Here is a 22,738-nt window from a genome sequence, read left to right on the forward strand (position 1 = left end):
TTCCGTTGGAACCATGCGAACACAGCCCCAAGGCAATTCTGGATACTCTCCCCGTCAAAGTCAGCCCCTCTCTCGCAAGAGAAGAGGAGCTGGGTGTCGTCGGCATACGACACGATCTGGGCACCAAATGACTCCGCCACCGCCGCCAAAGGGGTCATAAAGATGTTAAAAAGGGTCGGGCTCAATATAGAGCCCTGAGGGACCCCGACTCCCAGAGGCGGCATTACGGCGGTGTCAGATGATGTCCAGATCGTTTGCCGGCGGCCGGCCAAAAAGGAACCGCGGCGGCTTTTGAGCACCGTCCCCCGCAGACCAATCTCAAAGAGTCTTGCGAGCAGGCCCTCATGGGGGACGGTGTCAAAAGCCGCCGATAAGTCCAACAGCACCAGCATGACTTTGCCCCCGGTATCCAACACCCCTTTAATGGTTTCAGAAACCTCAAGGAGCGCGGTCTCGGTGCTACGATGTGAACGGAAGCCCGACTGGGAGTCATGTAATATCTCATGAGACTCCAGAAAATTGGAGAGCACCGACTGAACGTGCTTCTCCAAAATTTTTGCAAGGGCCGGCAGCAACGAAATTGGCCTATAATTGGCTGGGGCTTTCGGGTCAAGTCCCGGCTTTTTAAGCAGCGGGATGACCATTGCCTGCTTCCATACTGGCGGCACCTTTCCCAGACTCAGCGAGAGGTTGAGAAGAGGGTGCGCCAGCGGATTAACCACCTCCGCCAGTTTACCCAGGAGCTTAGCAGGGCAGGGGTCAAGCGGAGACCCAGATTTTAAGTTGCCCATAAGCGCTAAAGAAGCTGAGGCTGGCAGAGAAGGAAACTCAGCCAATAAGGCACCCTGCGCAATTGAGGGAGGCGAGCCCGCCTCGGGCAGCGGCAATATGACCAGTTCACTCGATAGAAAGGAGTCCTGGATAAGTTTGATCTTGCCTGTAAAAAAACACGCAAGATCCGCCGCCCAAGATTCTGCGGGCCCCTCTTCCGAAGCAGTAGTCCGAGGGGAGATGAATTCTCGAACGATGGTAAAGATCTCCTTACTGGAGTTCGAAGCTGCTTCGATTCTCCCCGCAAGATAGGCTTTCTTTTCGAGGCGGATGTCTCGGTGGTAAGCTTTAACCACAGCCATGTAGGCAGACCTGTCCTTGCTGTCATAATGTGCCCGCCAGGCCCTTTCGGCTACCTTGCACTGCTGCCGCGTAGCCTTCAGAGCAGGGGTGAACCAAGGGGCCGAGACCCGCTTAGATGTCAGGCGGGGGGGCGGGACTGGGGCCAGGTCATTCAGCCTCTCCGTCAGCCATTCTTGCAGGGACTCCAGATCTCTCTCTAGCTCGCCAGACAGAGAACAAGGGTGCGTCACAGCAGCCTGAGCCAGCATCTCAGGGGTCACCCTGCTAAATGCTCTAAAGGCTCGTCCCCGCTGCTGTGAGACAGGGTAAAGCGCCCTGGCGTTGCCGCTGATTACAAATTTGGCCAACCAGTGATCCGACCACAAGACCGGGAGAATCTCTTTCACCACTAGAGGCGAGGTCGAGAAGACCTGGTCTAGAGTGTGCCCCTTGTCATGGGTCGGGCCCTGCAAATGCGGGGTAAGACCCAGCGGAGTCATAGCCTCCAAAAGCTTAATAGCGGCGGGGTCCGACGGATCATCCATCCGGATATTAAAGTCCCCCGCCACTACGCAGTGTTCTGCTCTCAGTGCTAGGCCCACCAGCACTGAATCAAGATCAGCAAAAAACGTCCCAAGCGGACCAGGGGGGCGGTAGACTAACAGTCCCTTTACTGATTGATGCGGCGCTAGCACAATTGAAAAAGCCAACGATTCCGAGCCGCGGATGTCCTCAGTGGGCAGGATAGTGCAGGGCGTGCCCTTCTTAACCATCAATGCGACCCCGCCACCCCTGCCCTTTGCTCTGTCCTTCCTAAAGACATCAAAATCCGGCGGAATGGCCATAGCCACATCAGGATTGGAAGCTTCACCCCACCAGGTCTCCGTCAGCATTAGGCAAAGTGGCTTCTCTGTCTCGAGGAGCTCAAAGATGTGTTGCGCATGGCTGCGTGCAGATCTGGTGTTTAACAGCATGCAGGCATACTCTACACCAGCACTGTCAGTAGGCGGGGCTGATGACAGAACCCGTGTCGGATGCCAGCCACAACCCGGACATCGCGACTTACCTCTGTAGCGGCCCGGGAAGACAGTACAACAGCAGCTCTCCCTATGATTCAAAAAGCGCAGCTCCCTAGAAGAGTACCGCACCAAATAAAGGCCCGGATTACTCATTCTCGGTGAGCAGAGCCCCGCCCGCCGCCGAAACGCCTCCGGGACGCTGACGGGCGCAGACGGGCAGGACTCTGGCAAGACTCCGGCAAGCGACGGCGTCCTAGCTGCGCGTTCCCGCTGCGCGGGTGAGAGCGACTTTAAATAGGCACCGAAGTGGAGGGAGGAGCGCCTGGACGCTCCAAGATGGCGCCCGCCACAAAAAGCCTGGACCCAATCCAAGATGGCGCTGGTCGCCGATGAAAGACGATCCCCGGACCACCCACAGAACCCGGGCCCACCAAAACGGTGGTGAGTATTCCACAATTTAAATGCAGGTGTGAGGGGGGGGAGAGCCCAGCCAGTGCACAATAAATAAAACAAGGACACGTGCCAAACGCGCAAAAACGCACTAAACGCGCTAGAAACTGCCCCAAGTCAAATATTAAAATCTGCAGCCCTTACAAACCGCAGCGCGGTAAAACGGGACCTTTCAGGCAGACCACCAATAAGAAGTGCCTTAAATAGGCACCGAAGTGGATCATACGAATGTGATCCGGGAATGCTGCGACGTGACGTCGGGACGCTTTCAGGCAGCGTTTCACGACCCAGGAATTACGATTCGAACCGACAGCAGTCCGGACGGCAATATTTTCACGGCACCCAAAAAGTGCCGCAAAAGCGAAGTACGCCGCGAATCGACCAGAGTAGGTGGCCCGGTACGTGCCATACCCCCCCCAGCCCCCGCATGTACGCGCCGTACCCCCCCCCCAGCCCCCGTAGGTACGCGCCGACCCCCCCCCAGCCCCCGTAGGTACGCGCCGACCCCCCCCAGCCCCCGTAGGTACGCGCCGAACCCCCCCCCAGCCCCCGTAGGTACGCGCCGAACCCCCCCAGCCCCCGCATGTACGCGCCGTACCCCCCCCAGCCCCCGTAGGTACGCGCCGTACCCCCCCCAGCCCCCGTAGGTACGCGCCGACCCCCCCCAGCCCCCGTAGGTACGCGCCGACCCCCCCCAGCCCCCGTAGGTACGCGCCGAACCCCCCCCAGCCCCCGTAGGTACGCGCCGAACCCCCCCCAGCCCCCGCATGTACGCGCCGTACCCCCCCCAGCCCCCGTAGGTACGCGCCGACCCCCCCCAGCCCCCGTAGGTACGCGCCGAACCCCCCCCAGCCCCCGTAGGTACGCGCCAAACCCCCCGCCAGCCCCCGCATGTACGCGCCGTACCCCCCCCCAGCCCCCGCATGTACGCGCCGTACCCCCCCCCCCCAGCCCCCGCATGTACGCGCCGTACCCCCCCCAGCCCCCGTAGGTACGCGCCGACCCCCCCCCAGCCCCCGTAGGTACGCGCCGAACCCCCCCCAGCCCCCGTAGGTACGCGCCGAACCCCCCCCCAGCCCCCGCATGTACGCGCCGTACCCCCCCCAGCCCCCGTAGGTACGCGCCGACCCCGCCCCCAGCCCCCGTAGGTACGCGCCGACCCCCCCCCAGCCCCCGTAGGTACGCGCCGACCCCCCCCAGCCCCCGTTGGTACGCGTCGACCCCACCCCAGCCCCCGTAGGTACGCGCTGACCCCCCCCAGCCCCCGTAGGTACGCGCCGCCCCCCCAGCCCCCGTAGGTACGCGCCGAACCCCCCCGTGTACGTTCGAGTCGAACCCCCCCGTGTACGTTAGAGTCAAACCCCCCATGTACGTTCGCTGGGGGTACGCACCGTACATACACGGGTGGGGGTACGACTCGAACGTACACGGGTGGGGGTACGACTCGAACGTACACGGGGGGGTTCGACTCGAACGTACACGGGGGGGTACGACTCGAACGTACACGGGGGGTTCGACTCGAACGTACACGGGGGGTACGCACCGTACATACACGGGTGGGGGTACGACTCGAACGTACACGGGGGGGGTACGACTCGAACGTACACGGGGGGGTTCGACTCGAACGTACACGGGGGGTTCGGTGCGTACCTACGGAGTTTCGGGGGGGGTCGGCGCGTACCTACGGGGGCTGGGGGGGGTACGGCGCGTACATGCGGGGGCTGGGGGGGGGTTCGGCGCGTACCTACGGGGGCTGGGGGGGGGTACGGCGCGTACATGCGGGGGCTGGGGGGGGTACGGCACGTACCGGGCACCTGTTTGGACGTCTCCATGGTTGTTATGGGAGTTCGGTGCGGACGGTCTTTTAACCATACGGTTGTACATTCGGACGCCCGGGATGGATCATGATTCCTCGGTCGGACTTCACCTTTCACGTTTGTACGGTGACTCGTACGAGGACGTGTCGGACACATTTTCCGACCCGAGGACGTGTGGGGAATGATTCCCAATGCGGTTCGTATGGACTTTTTACCATGCGAATCGTGATTGCCAGTTCGTACGGCACTTGTACGATTCGTACAGTAAAAAGACCGGATACGAGTCGCACAAGGATATTTTTTACCGGATCGTGATCGGCACCTTAGTTGGAAGGAAACAACCATGTTTTGAGCATTTTCCTAAAATGCGGCCTTTTAGGCTGCAGCATCATGGGGGCCGGGATCTTGTTCCAGTTTTGCTGCACAGTGGAATAGACTCCTGCCTCCCCATCTGGCTCTGCGGATTTTGGGAATTTGTATCAGACCCACGTTGGTAGATCTAAGATTTCTCGTGGGTGAATACCATAGAAACAGTTTCTGCATGGCTCGGACACCTTCTCCTTACAGTGCCTTGTGAACCAGACAGAGGGCCTTGAATTCCACTCGTTGTTGGGTTGGCAGCCAATGTAGTAACCTAATACTAGCAGAAGGGGGATGATGTTTAGGAATATTGAGTAGTAGTCCCGTAGCAGCGTTTTGTAAGGATTGTAGTTTAGCCATCTGCGCCTTGTCAATGCCCAGGAATAGTGCATTGCAATAGTCTATTTTGGAAAGGATGTGAGCTACTACCACAGTTTTCCTGAGTTCCTGTGGAATGAAAGGTAGGATCTTGCGTAAGATCTTCAGTAGAAAGAAACAAGAGGACATCAGGTGGTTGATCTGGCCTGCAAAGTTTAACTGATTATCGAGGATCACTCTAGATTCCTAGCCTTAGTTGTCAGGCAGGGACACTCACCCGCCTCTGTTGGCCACCATGTTCGATTCCATAAGGTTAGGCCCTTAAAAAACTCCATGACCTCCGTTTTATTTGTGTTAATTTTAAGAAAGTTTTGATTCATCCAACACATGATTTCAGTCAGGCAATTATGAAAGCTGATGGTTGTAGCCTCCGTTTTTTTTTTATACGGATATGACAATATGAGAGTCATCCGCGTACAAGACCAGAGTGAAGCCATGCTCTCTGACGAGTCTGGCCAATGGGGTGACATAGATGTTAAATAGGGTTGGTCATAAGGCCGATCCCTGTGGTACCCCACACGGAAGATGGAAAATATCAGATTGTAGACTATCCCAGTGTATCCTCTGCTCTCTGAAAGCTAGAAAGGAGGAGAGGAGGGCCAGAGCTGTCTTTTTAATCCCCAAGGCCTCCAGCTGCCGTACTAACACTGCATGATTCAGTGTCAAATGCTGCTGATGGGTCTAGTAGAATAAGGACGGCTCTGCACAAAGGACTAAACATACTGTCAAAACCCCGTTCAGAGTGCCACAGGGCAAGTAGGAATTCCTGGGCCCAACCTTGGGGGTTGAGGCCTTTGACTGTTGATTAGGGGTGAGAGGTAAACTCTGCTCTGACTGCGTAGTTTGCAAGGTTTGCCACTCCTCTTTGAGCATGGAGTTTGACAAAAACTCTGCTCCGCCACGTGGCGGAGTTTACAGGCGCCACGCCTATCAAAATCACATATTTGTCATCATGACTTAGAAATGAAAAATTCCACAGTGAATTTACAGTTAAGAATTCTTTGCAGTTATCTTTAAGTTGTAACCTTTGCGGGAGTAGTGAAGAAGATAGCAGAAGAGGGGCAAGATCCTCTCACTGAATCACTTCAAACCCAAATGGATAAGAATGGTATGGACTGAGAGGGGCTTTCCCTGACTCACGGGTTGCAAAGATCAACGATTGGAAATGGTAGGGCCAAAATAAATGGATAAGAATGGTATGGACTGAGAGGGGCTTTCCCTGACTCACGGGTTGCAAAGATCAACGATTGGAAATGGTAGGGCCAAAATAAATGCAAAACGAGGGGAAAGGCCGAAGGTCTTGCAGTTGTGAAAATGTGATTTGCACAGTTCTGAACCTCACTAGTCAAGGGGACATCCATGGTGCACTTTAGACCGCATGTGGCCAGGCTCAGGATGCACATGATCCGTCCCCACTATATTGAATGAATGACTATGATTACCCTGGATAGCAAGAATTCGCCAGATAACAAAGGCAGTAGTAAGACCAGCATCAGTAAGTGTTATCTGCCTCACTTGCTCCCGCTCTCTATAGCATGTTTACACGGCCTGAAGGTCTCCACTGCCCCTCCATAGACTTGCATATACTTACCCTGAAGTGACCCAAGCAGAGCCCAGTCCTTGATGAGCTCGTCCGATGATCTCTGGACCCCTCTCCGTCAGGTTAACATGGGAGGGATCAGGATTCAGGAGTGTAAGTCCACCACTGCCTTTACCTGCATTTATGTGAACTCTCTGGGGCTGACACATGACTCCCCTCCCGAATGGGTCCCCTGGAGAGCCAGTCTAGAGATGAAGGATGATAAACTGCCTCCTTCACAGTGCACATAGAATAAAAGGCCACCTACCTATGCAGTAGGAGCAACATTTTAATTGCCTACGCACATAGTGCACATGTCTCCTCTGCTTTACATTTGTTATGCATGTGTATTCAGTCACAGCTCCAACACAGTGCCCGCACCTCCTCGAACCCATAGCCCCTTTCCCTATACAACACCACACACAGTTTCTACACAATGCACTTATCTTCTAAATACAGAGGCAGCACTATAGCAGAGACACACACAACAAACACATTTAGTTTAACACACCTGTTCCAATCCAGGCTCCATTAGGACATATTAATATGCAACAACATGGACGAACCTGGTAAGGGATCAAAAGTAGAAGAATGACCCCCTGTATTTTTCAGGAATGTTAGAAAACCATTTGGTTTTTTAAAATAACCCTCACCCACCAACCTAGTTGGTGACATGCTTCATCATGCCGAGTGCAACCCAGCTGTTCTACAACACCTGGCCTACAGCGGAGCAGGTTTTTTTGTGAATGAAAGGGACAAGTGCAAATTAAAAGTACCTCCAGGGTATCCAATCGTTAATTTTTATTCCTGGGTCTCTGGGACACGTTTAAAAATAAGACACAGGATATGAAAGAAGATAAAATTGGTCTTCTATTATCCTAATTACATGGTCTACATGTTTCAGCCTCAACAAAATAGTACTGAGGCTTTCGTCAGGACCAAAACAAAGTGAAAGAAAAGTGTGCACACACACTAAGGTGTGCAGTGATACAGTGAAAATACCGTACTTATGGTTTACCACTCTGCAGTAAGCTAATAAGAGCTGCAAGACTTAAGTAGCTAAATGAGTGGGGCGGACTCCTGTAGTCAGAGCTTCATCAAGGATGTCAGCCCTCAGATACCTTCAGCGGTCCTCGGAAGGATCAGATAAAAAAAATCATGCATTTACTTTTTTGTGTGTGATAATTATTGATATCACTTTATGCTCTCTCCAATTGGACCACTGTTGTTATGTATCACATTAAGAATATAGGGGCACATCTATGAGAAACTTGCATTGCATTTGTATGACGCAACATGGCACATGTAAGTCAGATTTTTGAATCCACGCAAAGCCACTTTGCGTGGCTCTGACTGGCTTGAAAAATCTTGAGTTAAGCAACGCTAGGAAAGGTTCCATGAGTGTTGCGTGGGTGTTACCATGCAACTCCAAAGGTTTGTGATGCATTCTCAGATTTACCATTACTGGTAAACTTGGGAATGTGCCAAAAAGTTACACCTTCCCAGGGGAGGTGTAATGCGTAGAAATATCTCTATTTCTCCTTGTTTCTTCCTCTTTCTATTGAAAGAGGAATAGGCCTCCCAAAATTGTTTTTGTGCAGGAAAGTTTCCCTTCCTGCACAAAAACAATACTGCATGCAACTCAGGCACCCTTACACCATGGTGCAAAGGTGCCTGCATGCCTGCTAGGCTGCCAAAAGGGTGCCAGCGCAGGGAAAAAATACAGAAATGTGCAGTATTAACTTAAATATGGCACGATCCTCCTCTTTCCCTGTCACTCGGTGCAGCGCAGCAAGGTGACTTGCACTGCTTCATTTGCTCATAAATGAGCCCCGTAATGTTTTTATGAGCACAGAAATGTAATATGTTTGAGAAATGCCAACTAATTCCTTTATTATTGCCTACAGGACACATACATTCCCAAAAGTATGGCTTCCCAAAACACATTTTGCGCAATTATAACAGTTCTCTATGCGGCAGCACTGTTCGGGTCAGGTGCCAAAAGTAAAGGCTATATCTCTCCAATAACGCAAACTCTCCGCTGGCTTCCCATTGAAGCGACAGCCCTATAAAAACCTGCTTAAATCCCTCCATCCCTCACTCTAGGAAACCTAGCTGCTAAACTTGAGCCAACTCATGGGAGAAGACCATCAATTAATGTGGGCATTCTACTCCTTGAACCCCTCAACCTTTAAAAAGGAAAGATTCATGCCTCGATCCTTTTCTGAAGGTGCTACCAGTGTCTGGAACTCTTTACCTCTGGTACTACGCACTACTACCTCACTGACAATCTTCAAATCTGAAGTGAAAGCCCTTCAATTTGAAAGGCATTTCAATTAATCTTTCTTCTGCAAACCAACCCCTCTTAGACTTCTAGTCTGAAATGAGCCGTGAGGGATAAGTCCCCACCTCGATTTTATACTACATTTTGCCTCATACCTGTTCAAATCCTGGGTCTAAATTCTTATTAATTGTACTACTGATAATGCTGATGTAATGTTCTGGTCCTAATGTGATATTTGTCTACATATCGATACTCAATAGTTGTAACTTAAGACAATCATGTGGTGATCCGTTTCTATTGCGAAGTGCTCTAACACCTTTTAGTTAATGTCTGCGATATATAGACCTGCATAAATAAGTAAATTAAAAAATACCTCACCCAGGTAAGAGAGCTACTCAATGAGCTCATCAGGTGCCATACCATGATGTGCTCCACTGCCTCATGGACGAGCCAAGATCCTGTTTTTATGTCCCTGTAGTGCATAAAGTCAATTCATTAAACCCTATATTTTTCTGAGTTAGAGTCTAATTTTCAGACAGTACAGCTCAGAAACAGAGTGCAAGTTTGCCCTTTTTTTGAGCCATGCTACCTAAATAATGCACTATTTTAAAGAAATGTGGGGTTAAAGGGATTGACTATATGCACTTCAGGAGGATAGAAAAAGGTGGCCGGCTCCACCTGGGACAGTCAGGTCAATCATGATATAGCTGCAGAAATTGCATGTGAGACTTTCAAAGGGAAAATCTTATTTCAATTAAAATTTATGACACCAGCCTTGGACAGAAACAAATTGAAGCAGAAAGAAATTTACACTGATAGCAGTGAAGAGCATCAGATATTGAAGTGGAACATGCACATGGAAAATTATCCACATGACAGTCAATAAATTAAAAATATTTTATTGTGGTCTTTAGGAAAAGTCCCTTTCCTAGAATCACAGGGTAAATGTAAATGGAATGTTGATGCTGCATGTGTAACTGTGGCTTTGATAAGCATGTTCTATACAGATAGAATAACGTCCTTACAAAATGCTAGACTTGCCTCTACAAATTTTATTTGCTAGATGCACACACATTTCAAAAATCTTCTCTATGAACATGAGGTACCTTTATCTCCCTTGTAGCCCTTTAGGCCAGGTGGCCCAACAGCTCCTTGTGGACCTTGTAAGCCCGTCTCTCCAATTTCTCCTTTTTGACCTAGAAAATAGAAATTGTAGATTGAATACATAGCAAACAAGCCTTCTGCAAATAAATACAAATGTCATTTGTATGTTGAATTTAATAGTAAATGCAGCACTTGGAATCCAAATGGAGACATTTTCCATGGATATTGTTCTTAGCAATTTCCTTTGTTGCTTATTTGACAGCACTCAAACATGTGTACATTTACGGCTCATTACATATTGCACTTTCAGTTTTCTGTGCATATTTGATGTTTTGATGACTCTAGAGATCATGGACATTTTTTGTGATAGAGCTGCACTGTACAAAATACCTACCACAATTAATCACTGCAGTAAATTATATTTGTTTCAGAAATATAGTAAAATAAGTGGTCAACACTGAGCCTGTCCAACATCTGCTTCTTCCCCCTACCCTGCCTCCATGCTAAAATTCTTCCGTCTGGGCAATTGTCCTGCATCGCTACATTATGCACATTCAGACTATTCTTTGCTTCCTATCCATTTGGTTGGTAGAACTCTGCAATGAAGTAAATTTATGATTAGAATTCAGAGGCAGTATGAGGCTATATTCTGCCTAATAGAATTAATTAACTGTGGGAAACAGGATAGTATTAAGATTCTAGAGCACAGTTGCACTTTAGCATTATTGATTTAGGCTTCTTACTTTCTTAAAGGATGGTGATTCCAGGCAGAGAACTATTGAGCTGTGTAACATACAGAATCCTCCCAACATGGCAAGTTTATGTTCTAGGTCAGTGGTTCTTAACTTTTTGACTTCTATGGACCCTCACTTAATCATTACTTGATCCTGGGCACCCCCACTGAATCATTATTCGAATTCAGGGACTCTCAATGAGTCATTAATCGAAGCCGGAGACATGGCCAAGCATTTTTGATGATCTGAACCGCAAAAAAATTCACAAAACAATACATACGCAAGCATTGATCAAACAAATACACACATTTTTAAATATTTTATTTAAGTCACAAACAAATGTAAAAAATCTAACTTTTAGTTTCAATAGAAATGTTAGAGCTTTTCTTCCTCTCGCTGACTACAATGGCTTGTAGAGGTATCATCGTCCCGTTCCTCGTCGCTAATAGAGCTTGAGGCCGCATTATCTGAATCCGCGGCGTCTTCATTTAGTGAATAAAAATTCTCTAAAGGGTCTGGGGAAAGAGAACCTGTTTCCTGGTAGTTCCTCCCTGATATGTGCCTTCCTTCTGCGATGGAATATGGCGGAAGGATTATGTCTTTATTGTTAGTTATTTTTAGACAGACGGGGGATTCTAAGATTCCGCTCTGAATCTTACTTTGAATAGCCATATCTGAAACAAGGCCTTTGTTTAAAGTCTCTGACCCTCCTGAGTGTTCATCAACATATACTTCTGGCGTACCCATAACAGTTGTCTCACCACTAGACCCCCATGAGAGCCGCCCATTACTAGCCTCCGTCAAAATGTCCACAGTGGTATTGGAGCCTAGGGGGTCTATACCAGGTATTTCAGCATTGGCAACATTGGGAGCATTGGTAGGAGAGACTGTGGTTAAAGTGGTCAAAGCTTCGCTAATTATGTCTTTTGGATGGGTTTGGCCCTTCGTAGATTCAGATGTGTCTTTAGTTGAGAACAGGCTTATGATAACCAACTGCTTTTTACCCGAATCCCCCATTAAACTACTTTTGATCAGGGGGTGTTTATTAATTTCTTGCTTCCCACTCTTACCGATAGCAAGCTCATTCCTTTTCTTGTCCGTGTCTATCCTTTTGGTTGCTTCCGATTGAGCTGACCCAGAGACTGCCTGTGCCGAGGATCGCGTCTTGCTCCGAGCACCGCGAACCGCCATCAGACCTGTTGATTGTACGCCGAGCTCTCCGGCGTCTGTGTTGCCTAGCTGCAGCGTTCCTACGTCAGAGATCCTGTAGCTGGCAGCCGCTGTCAGCAGGAGCCGTGCGAGGATTTCCCAGCGTCTCACCCGGTCCGCGTCTTTTGGGATTCTCTGCGGGGATCGTTGTGGAGCCAACCGAAGACAGCCTCTGCACCATCCATTCGACAGGGGCCAGCCTAAGCTTCCCTCGCGCATCCCCAGTACCACCAGTACCATCAAAAACAGAGGTAACTTCACTGCTCAGGGGGGTCTTCGCTGTTCAAGGGGTCATCGAGATCAAAGGGACCGCCACGAGGGTGGGAATCAGAGGATCTCACTCTGCCGCCATCTTACCCCACACTCTATGGTGACCTGACACCAATTCCTTCCGTAGAGACCCAGGAAAACCAAGAGACTCTCAGAGGGGAAAAAAGGCAATCAGAGACGGAGAGTGACAGAGGAGGATGGGGACCTAGGCTGGGATTACTCTGATACGCAGACTCTACTTTGTAGCTGTATAACATCACCGAAAAAACAACCACTGAGTATGTCTGGGCAGAAAGACCTGTATATTCCTGCTCAGCCTGGAGAACCGTCCTTATCCCTAATATTACAATCCCTTAAGGCATTTCAAGATGAAGCTAAACTCGAGAATCGTCAAGCCTGTTTGGCCTCTAAAAAAATACAAGGCTCCATCAGGAAAGTCGGGAAAACATGCACAGAGATTGTGGAAAGATTAAGTTTACTAGAGAATCGGACTGATTTACTGGAAACCTTGGTTGAAAACTTGAAAAAAACAACAACATCCCAAGAAAGTACTCTAAACGATGGAATGTGGAAATTGGAGGAGGCAGAAAATCGGCAGCGCCGTAACAATTTGAGGCTTCTTGGAATACCAGAGAATAGCGAGGGGGAGATATCAGGAAATTTGATATCATCCTACTAAAAAATTATCTTCCAGAAATGGGACATTGGGACTGGGACAAGGAAATCCAACTGGTGCATAGATTTCCTTTAAATATATCTAAACGACGCCCAAACGACCAGCAAGACCCCAGAGTGATTCAAATTTTTGGGGGGAATTTTCTGCTCCGGCAATCCGTGTTTGAATTGGCAAGACCAGACAAAAAAAGGAACTGGGAGACTTTTTCATACTTTGTCCGCCCAGATTTTGCTCATGCCACAGTAGAGAGGAGCTGGCGACTCAGACAGATGATTGCGCCCTTCCAGAAAATGGGGGCTACTGTCTTTTTGCAAAATCCTGCGAAACTCAAAGTTAGTTTCCAAGGGCAGTACCTCTATTTTACTTCTGAGATTCAGGCGCAGAAATTTTTAGAAGAAATCACAACTGGCCAAAAAAAAAACTAGTGAGAGTAAGCATTAGGATAAGATAGGGCAACTTTCACCAGTCTATGATATGGTATGGTATCTGGTGCTTTGGCAGTATGGTTAGCTGTGTCCTGCTCATCACCCTTCTAGAATTACTTTTTCTAAAAGGGGGTAAAAAAAAAGGAAAGGGGAAAAAATATATTAAAAAATTATTTTGAGTAGGGGGAAAAAGCTATGGTATAAGTACTAGGGGTGTGGCGGGGGTGGGGTGAGGATAAAACAGACACCATCAAAACAGGCTCAGGACTGAGCCTGATTGCCTATATACTGGTGGGGGGTGGGGGGTCGGGGGAGGGCAGGGGGGGTAAGCTCAGAACTACATCATGTATAAATTCTGAAGATAAAGTAGGAAGCAGGAAGGGACATCTGCGAGAAGAGCACAGGAGGAGAATGATTACAGGGAAGATAATTAAATGCTTAGCAGGGAATGCTAAACTTCAATATGGATAAGGTAAATATCTTGACCATTAATATCTGTGGTCTTAATGACGAAAAGAAAAGGCATAGAGTGGCTATGGGGTTACAATCAACAAGGGCAAAAATCTTTTGTATCCAAGAAACACATATTGAGGGGTCCGAAATACATTTGCTCAATAAATTAGGCTTTAAAGTGATCACTGCTACAACACAAGGGGTTAGGACAAAGGGTGTGGCTATCTTAGGGAAAGCAACTGGGATGCAATTTGCTCGCTCAGCAGCTGATAAATATGGATGATGGGCCATTACAGAGTGTCATCTGAACAATGGGTCTAAAATAGTTATTTGCTCAATATATAGTAGCATCAGTGACGACCCCGATCTCTTGGATCAAATTTCTAATGAACTCGTCCATTGGCCACTCCCTGTAATCATCTGTGGGGACTTTAATTTAAATTTACCTATTGATTGGTCAGATGGTCCTTGTTTTACATATAAAGGGAGGAAGCCTAGAGCTTTCCAAGCATTTAAAAATCTATGTTCGACCCATGGTCTTATCGACATCTGGCAAACAAAACACCCGAATGATCCTGGTTATATTCACTATTCCTATCCTCATGCACGTCATGCAAGGCTGGATTACTTTCTGGTATCTAAAACCATAGCCTCTAGCTGCACTATCGAAAAATTACCAAGGGTACTATCTGACCACAATCCTCTTCTTTTAACCATGGAAATCGAATCAACAAAACGCAATACTCAAATATGGACATTCGAAAGGGCATTATTTGCAAATGGGAAGTATTGCGAGCTTATGCGAAAATGGATTCCTAGATTCTTAGAAGAGAATATAGGTAGTGCGCCAATTGAGATGGTTTGGGATGCCCTAAAGGCCGGGATCAGAGGTGAAACATTGAGATTTTCATTGAATGCTAACAAAAAAATAAAACAAGAGATGGCAGCACTTCAGAATAATATCGCAATTGCAGAAGGAGGTCTAATAAAAGCTATTCACGAGGGAAGGGAAGCTGAAAAAGAGCTTAAACAGATTGCAATTGCTAAAAACTGTGTTATTGAGGTATTAACAGCAAGAGCTATCGAGCGAGCCACAATATATAAAGAAAACGTCTACAAACTAAGCGAACAGGTTGGATATCAGTTAGCTGTACGAGCCCGAGAACAAAGCACTGCTAACCTTATCAAAGCTATTCGAGATCCAGAAACCGGGCTACTGACAGATCCGAATAGAATTAGGACTGCTTTTCAAAAATATTACCAGGTTTTATATAGGGAAAATGATATACATAATGATATTCAGGAAGCAATTAATGAATACACAAGACAAGACGATTGTATGAAGCTAGAGAGTAATGATGCCGAAAGTATGGATGAGATTCCGCAATGGGAGGAAATTCTTCCTGCATTGAATAGCCTTGCTATAGGTAAAGCGGCAGGCATGGACGGGATCCCTATTACATTTTATGTTACATTCTCTCCACAAATGAAAGATATATTGTCAGAGTTGGTTGCTCAAGTTTTTCAAGGGGGGCGATCTCCAGGGTCTTGGTCTATGGCTAAAATTGTAGTTTTTAAAAAAAGAGTCTAAGGATGCTACAGAGCTAGGGTCTTACCGTCCTAACACGTTAATAACTAGTGATTCCAAAATTTATGCTAAGTTACTTGCCACACGATTAGCCCTTAACATGCATAAATTAGTATCTGTAAGACAACATGTGTTCATCCCTGGTAGGGGTACTACTGATCATATACAGAGAGTAATATCATTGTTTGATTGGTGTGAGGTTTCAGGAGACCCTATGGCATTGATAATATTAGATGCCGAAAAGGCTTTCGATAGGGTCTCCTGGAAATATCTCTGGACAGTTATGGCAAGATGTGGTATAGGGGAACCCTTTATCAAAGCAGTACAGACGTTGTATAAGGAGCCATCTGCTGTTGTTATGGTGAATGGGTCAATATCAGAATCGGTGTCCATAACCAGAGGGACTAGGCAGGGGTGTCCATGCTCACCTCTCTTATATATTGACCCATTTATACGGAGATTAGAGAACATCGCGAGGATTCCACCTGTTTGGGTAAGGGACCAGGCTACAAAAATACTAGCATATGCAGATGATATTGCTGTGGTCACTAGCGACCCAGTGAACGCAATCAGGGTGATCGAAGAAGAAGCTAAGATCTTTGGCGAGGTATCAGGCTACAAATTGAATCAAGCCAAAACTCAGATCATTCCCAATAGTAAAATAGGGTTGATTGATACACGGGTGACGGAGAAAGCTATATATCTCTGCGTGAGTATAACCGCAAAAATAGAGAATTTAGTTGATGATGATATTGCCCTATTAATGCAACGTACAAAAAAGGATATGATTCGTTGCAACAATCTTCACCTATCCATTGGAAGTCGATGTAATTTGATAAAAATGCTTTTTGCCTAGATTTTTGTATTTTTTTAGATCAATCTGCTTAGAGTTTTCCCCGCAAATATTTAAGAATATGGATAATATGTTTTGTAGATTTTTATGGGGATATAGGAAATCACGAAGGGCATTACGAACTATTACCTTACCTAGAGATAGAGGAGGATTGGCATTGCCTAACTTTAAGCTATACTATTGGGCTACTACCTTAAAATTTTGTGTCAGCCTATTATTTCCCACAAACATCAACAATGAAGGGGATATTCCAACACCACAAGAGCTTTTACTAGGAAATGAGTCTAGAGGCTGCTTATGGCGTCATATGAATGATGGCTACTTTAAAAAAGTGAGATTTAAGTCGATATTTGGTATTTATAAGACCTGGAATTTTGTACGGAAATTAGTTGGTAGTGGACGATTATCTTATTATACCGCAATCCTTAATAACAATAGCCTTCTTGGGATCTTCAATGAAGTATGTATGGAAAGGTGGGTAATGAAAGGGATTACACAACTTGGTTGTTTCTATACAATATCAGGAATTAAATATTTTGGGAAATTACAGATCGAATTTAATTTAGATCATCAGGACTTTTTAAAATTTCTGCAGATTCGAGAATTTCTCCTGAAGAGAGGGGGGTGGACTAAAATTTCAAACGGTCCAATTTATGGAGAATTTATCGAACAAACCTAAAGTAAAAATTGGAGAAATTTATGAATTATTGAATTCTTGCTACCCAGATGATTTGGATAAATATATAATTAAATGGCAGGATAAACTTGGGGTTTTGGCTGAAACTGTTCAACAATCATATACATTATATCAGTCTAGCTTTATGTCAACCAAGCTGCAGGCTCAATTCTATACAACTTTTTTCTTTTTGTATTATACCCACTATAAAATTGCTAAATGGGGGTCAGGGAAAGGAACTACATGCCCTAGGTGCGCTTTACCCGAAGCTGATAGCGTACATATCTTTGCTTCTTGTACGGTATTAACCCCTTCAGTGCCCATGACGAGCTGGACTCGTCATGGGCTGCGGTGGCGCTGTGCCCATGACGAGTCCAGCTCGTCATGAACTCCGCCCGCTAATGTTAAGCGCGGCACTGGGCGGGGAAAGGGGCGGGCATGCAAGGGGTTAACGAATGTAGGTAATGATATTTCTGCCTTTCTCTGGGAAGTGTTTAATACAAGAATAGAAATCTCCATTGTGGAAATCATGTTAGGTATTTCAAATGTTGAGCGACCTAAAAATATGCAAGGGTTAATATTCGTCGCAATGGCTGTCTTTAGAATATGTATCGCTTCAGCATGGCTAGATACCAGTGCACAGGTGTTCCAACAATGGAGAACCCGACTATTAGCTGCTTGTAGCTTAGAAGTAGCTATATATAAAAGAAAGGGCCATGTCAAACGTAAAAAAGGGTTAGCAATCTGGGATCCTCTTCTACGATGGCTACAAAGATAGCTAGGATATATATAAGCTATATAGGCTTAAGTTTTCGTTTTTTTTTCTCTCTTCTCAAATGTATATTATGTTTATTAACTGAAACTTTTAAAATTGTTTCTATTTTTTTTTCTGTGATATCTAAGACGCAATACCTTAAGATAAAAATGGTTATTTGTATGTATTGGATTGCTCTGAGCTGGGGAGGAGGGGGGGGGTGTAAATATTTGTGAAAAATGCCTAATAAAAACGAAAAAAATAAATAAAGCAATGTTGGAGCTTTTCTAAATTCAATTGAGAGCCCTCATCACCCATAATATGTTTTTTTAGATTGCACTTGCACTGCTTGCACAAATCAATTTGAGTGCACTAACTTAATATTTAGTCTACAATTTCAAATTCCTGCACATTTACAAAATGCTTGAAAAATGACAATTTTACACTTTGCTTCTTTTTTTTATATGCACTTTATTCATCTGTTAATATTATTTAATTTTCCAAGTAGTCGCAGACTCCCTCAGTAGGCTTCAGGGACTCCCTGGGATCCCTGGACGACAGGTTACGAACCACTGTTCGAGATAGCTTGCTAATCCTTATTGCATATCCTCAAGAATTATATAGGCCTACATGAATAAACTTCTCACATCTATGGGAAACATATAGTGATAAGCTTTGGGAAAAAGTGATCTGGTCTTCTGAATCCTGAAATAAAGTAAGTAGTTGCATAAAGAACTGCCTTGACGGTGGCATAATATTTTATAGAGATGCCAGTTTATAGGGAGTTACTGTAGTCTAGTCTTGAGAAGACCGCAGTTGAGGCACAGTTTTGAAGTCGTCTGCTGGGATGGGAAACTTCATTTCTATGAGGAGTCTGATTTCATATTTTATACCTTTTGCAACTAAAGTGTTAATTTTTCACAGGAAGTCAGGCTGTTGTTAAAAATGAATCCTAAACATTTGCATTTTTCTCAGTTGAAGGATTGTAGGTCAGAAGATAACAAACAACCAGCACTGCACAGTAGTGGAGAAGTCAGGAGGGTAGAGGAGGAGGACCTATGTTTTCATTGAGTTCAGTTCAAAATGGTGTAGAGATAATTAGGACTAGAAGACTCTTCAGGAATTTAATGGCATTTTTTTGGTCTTCTGGATGTGATGCCTACGAGTAAAACTGTGTGTTATAAGTGTACAGATGAATAGAAATGTTAGAATACTACTAGAGGGAGTGGAAGGGCTTTAGACAGAGATTGAAAAGTGTTAGGAAACGTTTAGACCCTATTGAAACTCTTTGTAGAAGGACTAATGTGTTAGAGAGATAGTAACAAAGATGTCAGGCTTAGAAGATTGAGGAAGTATGATTCATCTTTGTCTGAGATGCACAAAACCTCAACTCCAATTTGTAACACTGCAGTGTCAGTTCTGCAACTGGAACAAAAACCACATCGGAAATCTGCTTAATGGTTGTTTTCTTGACGTGCTTTGTTGGTCCACACTGGTCTGTTTCTTTTCGAGTCTGCATATCTGCACGTTATGTATAAATAAACAAATTTGATTTTTTGCATACATTTTTCTGCTTGCATTTGGAGTATGAAGTAACGTGACTTCAAAATTAATTTGAGCTCACAATACTTCAGCAGATTTGAGTCAGAATGTGACGTGGACAATTTTCATGCAATCAGGGCCTGCATCTTGCAACTAGGAGGTACTGACAACATGCATCAGTTAAATCCGTAGGGGTGTGCTCAAGTTTGTGAAATGAGAGGAAGGTTTAAGATCTGCAATTTTGTTGTTCGAGTCAGATGATAACATTTCCTTGAAAAAGGTCCCAACCTCTGTGGCTTTGCTGGTTGAGACTTGATTTCTGAGAACAAACTCTATTTTAGGTATTATGTTGGCACATTTTTCTTGGTTTGTGTGATCTCAGGTGTGGCAAAAGAGTTGGTGAAATATTTAAAGAGATTCTCCAGGTGTTTTATCAACAGTTTCATCTCTGTTTTGTAGAAGCTAGCATTAATCTTGAACATATGCTTTAAGATTCTTTACATTTGTTGCATAGAATTTCTAGGTTTTTTGTAGAGGAGGTTTGGCATCAGATTCATTCAGTAGCTGTTAGATGTTTCCTTTTTCCTTCTACAGATAAGCCATTGTATAGACTTGTTTTCATTTTGTTTAGTTTTAGTGTGACAAGTTCATCTGCAAATTCTGCCATACTGTGTTAGAGTTATGTATCATGGTGTTTTTCTCATATTATACTAGGCTTTATGTGTTTATGTACTTCCAGAGTAGAAATCCTAATATTCCTGAAGTCTCTGACTCAAACATTTAGGTTCTACAATTAGGCCAAAAAAAGTGGTTTTGAGTGACAGATTTAGTGATAAGAGTGAAGAGCGTAATAGGTATAAAAATCAATTTACAAAATGTTGTGCGGGGAATTCCACAGAGGGTTGTGAGCTGCTAGATATGAAATATGTTTAGAAATGAGAAAAAATATTCTACCAAAAGACACTATATCTGACCATTATTATACGATTACATCAATAAATAGTTGAAAACCTTATTAGGTATTCAATTTTTAGTGCAGAAGCATATAAAATAAACAAATTAATAACATAAAATTGTTGATTGACAGTTATACGTTGTCCAATGCCTAACAATTTACAGTGTATGCTAATGAAAGACATCATGGTTAAGTAAGCGGTTTTTATGTCTGAGGGCTAAAAACAAGGCAATTTCTTTTTTTATGTTACCATTTAATGGATCTGTGATAAAATTATAAACTTTATCAATATGAAATTTTAATGCTTGCTTCAACAATTAGTTCTGACTTACGCACATGCAAATACAGGACACATCCACAGTACCGTGATGATTACTGGTTATATAGTCTCTCCCAAAAATAGCTGGGTGACTTCTGAGATGATATGTATATCATCCCATTAATACGTTATCACATATTTAATTTGTGTAGGTGTTGTAAGAATGAGGCTGATCACTAAGCCGTGAATTTTACTTGATTTCCTCCTATATTACATGGACTGGGATGAAAGGTGGACGCTTATTTAATAGGCATAAAATGGTAAACAAGGGTCTGCTAAGTAAGAGGAGAGTTGAGGAGATACAAAGAGGCAGATGCTAAGTGTAGAGCAGAAACAATTGTTTCATCTTTGCACACATCACTGATTCGGCCTCATATTAAATACTGCTTTATGTTGAGGTGGATTGAGGAGTGGAGGGTAGACTTTTTTTGTCATGGATAAAACCATGAATCCCAGAATTGGATGCTCTAGAACATGCCTGTACATTCACTAGAGAAATTAACGGTTGGATGAAATAATAGAGAATCACAAGTTCTTAAAGGGAATCAACTCGCACTGGATCAAATAAAGTGAAAGTGCAAATTGCTATCACAGGGAACATACTGGTGACTTGAAAAGGCAAAGAGCTCCAGAGACAGTATGTTACGCTACCTTAGTAAGTATTCTCGGAAAGTTATAGGAAAGATGGTGCTGTTGACAGACAACATAGCACCACAATGTTATGTTATGTTAATTATTTTTGTAAAGCGCTTGCTTGCCCCAAAGGGCATCATGGTGTTAGATGAGAAAAGAGAACAGAGGAACCCAGGAAATAATAACCATGTGGCAAAAAGCCATGTTTTTAGTGCCATTATAAAAGCCAAGAGGTTGGTAGAGTTTTGATATGTAAAGGGAGGGCATACCAAGCCTTTGCGGCTCTGAGCACAAAGGTTCTCTCTCCGCAGATAGCGTATCTTAATCAGGGAACAGACACCAATTTGGCTGATGCAGAGCACAGTGACCGACCTGGTAAATACCAGGCAAAGCACTTTCTCAAAAAGCCAGGGCCTAGCCCATGCAGCACCTTAAACACTGTGCACAGGACTTTAAATGTGACCCTCTGTCTGACCGGAGGCCAGTAAAGTTTGGCAATGAATTGAGATACCGATTGATATTTGGGGGTTTCGCACAGCAATCGAGCGGCCGCATTCTGTAGTGTTCGCAATTTATTCAGGACCTGATGATGGTCGTTAAGATAGAGCCTGTTACATTAATTGGTCTTTGAGATGATTAGAGAAGTAACAACTGTTTTCGGGAGATGGCCAGGTAGAAGAGGAAGAATTTTCTTTATCTATTTTAAAATGAAAAATGCTGCAGAGATTATGGTATTTACTTGGTCAGTATAGGAGAGTTTTTTATTTATTAAATCCCACAGATTTCTAATACATCTGACAAGTGACAGATTTAGGCCAAGATCAGAAGGCCACCAGTCAAGGTCCAGTATGAGGGCTGGGTACCGTACACGAGCACCTTCATTTTCGTGGAGTTCAATTTGCAACAATTTCTCACCATCCAGTGTCCCACCACTTTCATGCAATTATAAAACCTCGCTGCCACCCCCTGTTCTCTGTTGTTAAAGACACAACTTATAGGTCGTCTGCATATGATGTCAATTGAAAACAAAATGATCTTATAAGTTCAGCAAGAGGAGTGACATAGATGCTAAATAAGACAGAGATGATATATGACCATAGAGGAACCCCACTAGGAAGGGAGAAAGGTGGAGAAGAGAACCCAACTAATCTAACCGATTTCACCCGTCCGGGTGAAAATAAGTTCAGCACCTTCCAAGCTGTTCCAGTCACACTCATCTCACTCAACCACTCCAACAGCAGCCCATGATTCACAGTATCAAAGGCTGCTGATAGGTCAAGCAGGATCAGTACAGCTCAGCCACCCTTGTTGAAAGATTGCCTGATCTCCTCTTTAGCCTTGATAAGCACAGTCTCCGTGCTGTGACCAGCACAAAATCTGGATTGAGTAGTGTCCAAGAGATTATTGGTATTAATATTATCTCCCGATTGTGCATTCAACACCTTTTCAAATGTTTTGGCAGGCAATGGAAGATAGGAAATGGACCAATAACTATTTGGATTGTCAGGGTATGTGAGAAGGTTTCTGGATGAGAGGAAGGACTACGG

General features: G+C 45.1%; 1 protein-coding gene across 2 annotated transcripts in view; it reads right to left on the bottom strand.

The window, feature by feature from the left end:
• OTOL1 (otolin 1) overlaps nucleotides 1–22,738 on the bottom strand; it is a 77,925-nt gene that overhangs the window by 23,839 nt on the left and 31,348 nt on the right. For both annotated transcript variants that reach the window (XM_085635213.1, XM_085635214.1), the window contains exon 3: nucleotides 10,107–10,196. In XM_085635213.1, the coding sequence (XP_085491339.1) occupies nucleotides 10,107–10,196 (90 nt within the window). The remainder of the gene's footprint in view (nucleotides 1–10,106; nucleotides 10,197–22,738) is intronic.

The sequence above is a fragment of the Triturus cristatus genome, chromosome 11 (genome assembly GCF_964204655.1).
Source record: "Triturus cristatus chromosome 11, aTriCri1.1, whole genome shotgun sequence".
Lineage (NCBI taxonomy): Eukaryota > Metazoa > Chordata > Amphibia > Caudata > Salamandridae > Triturus > Triturus cristatus.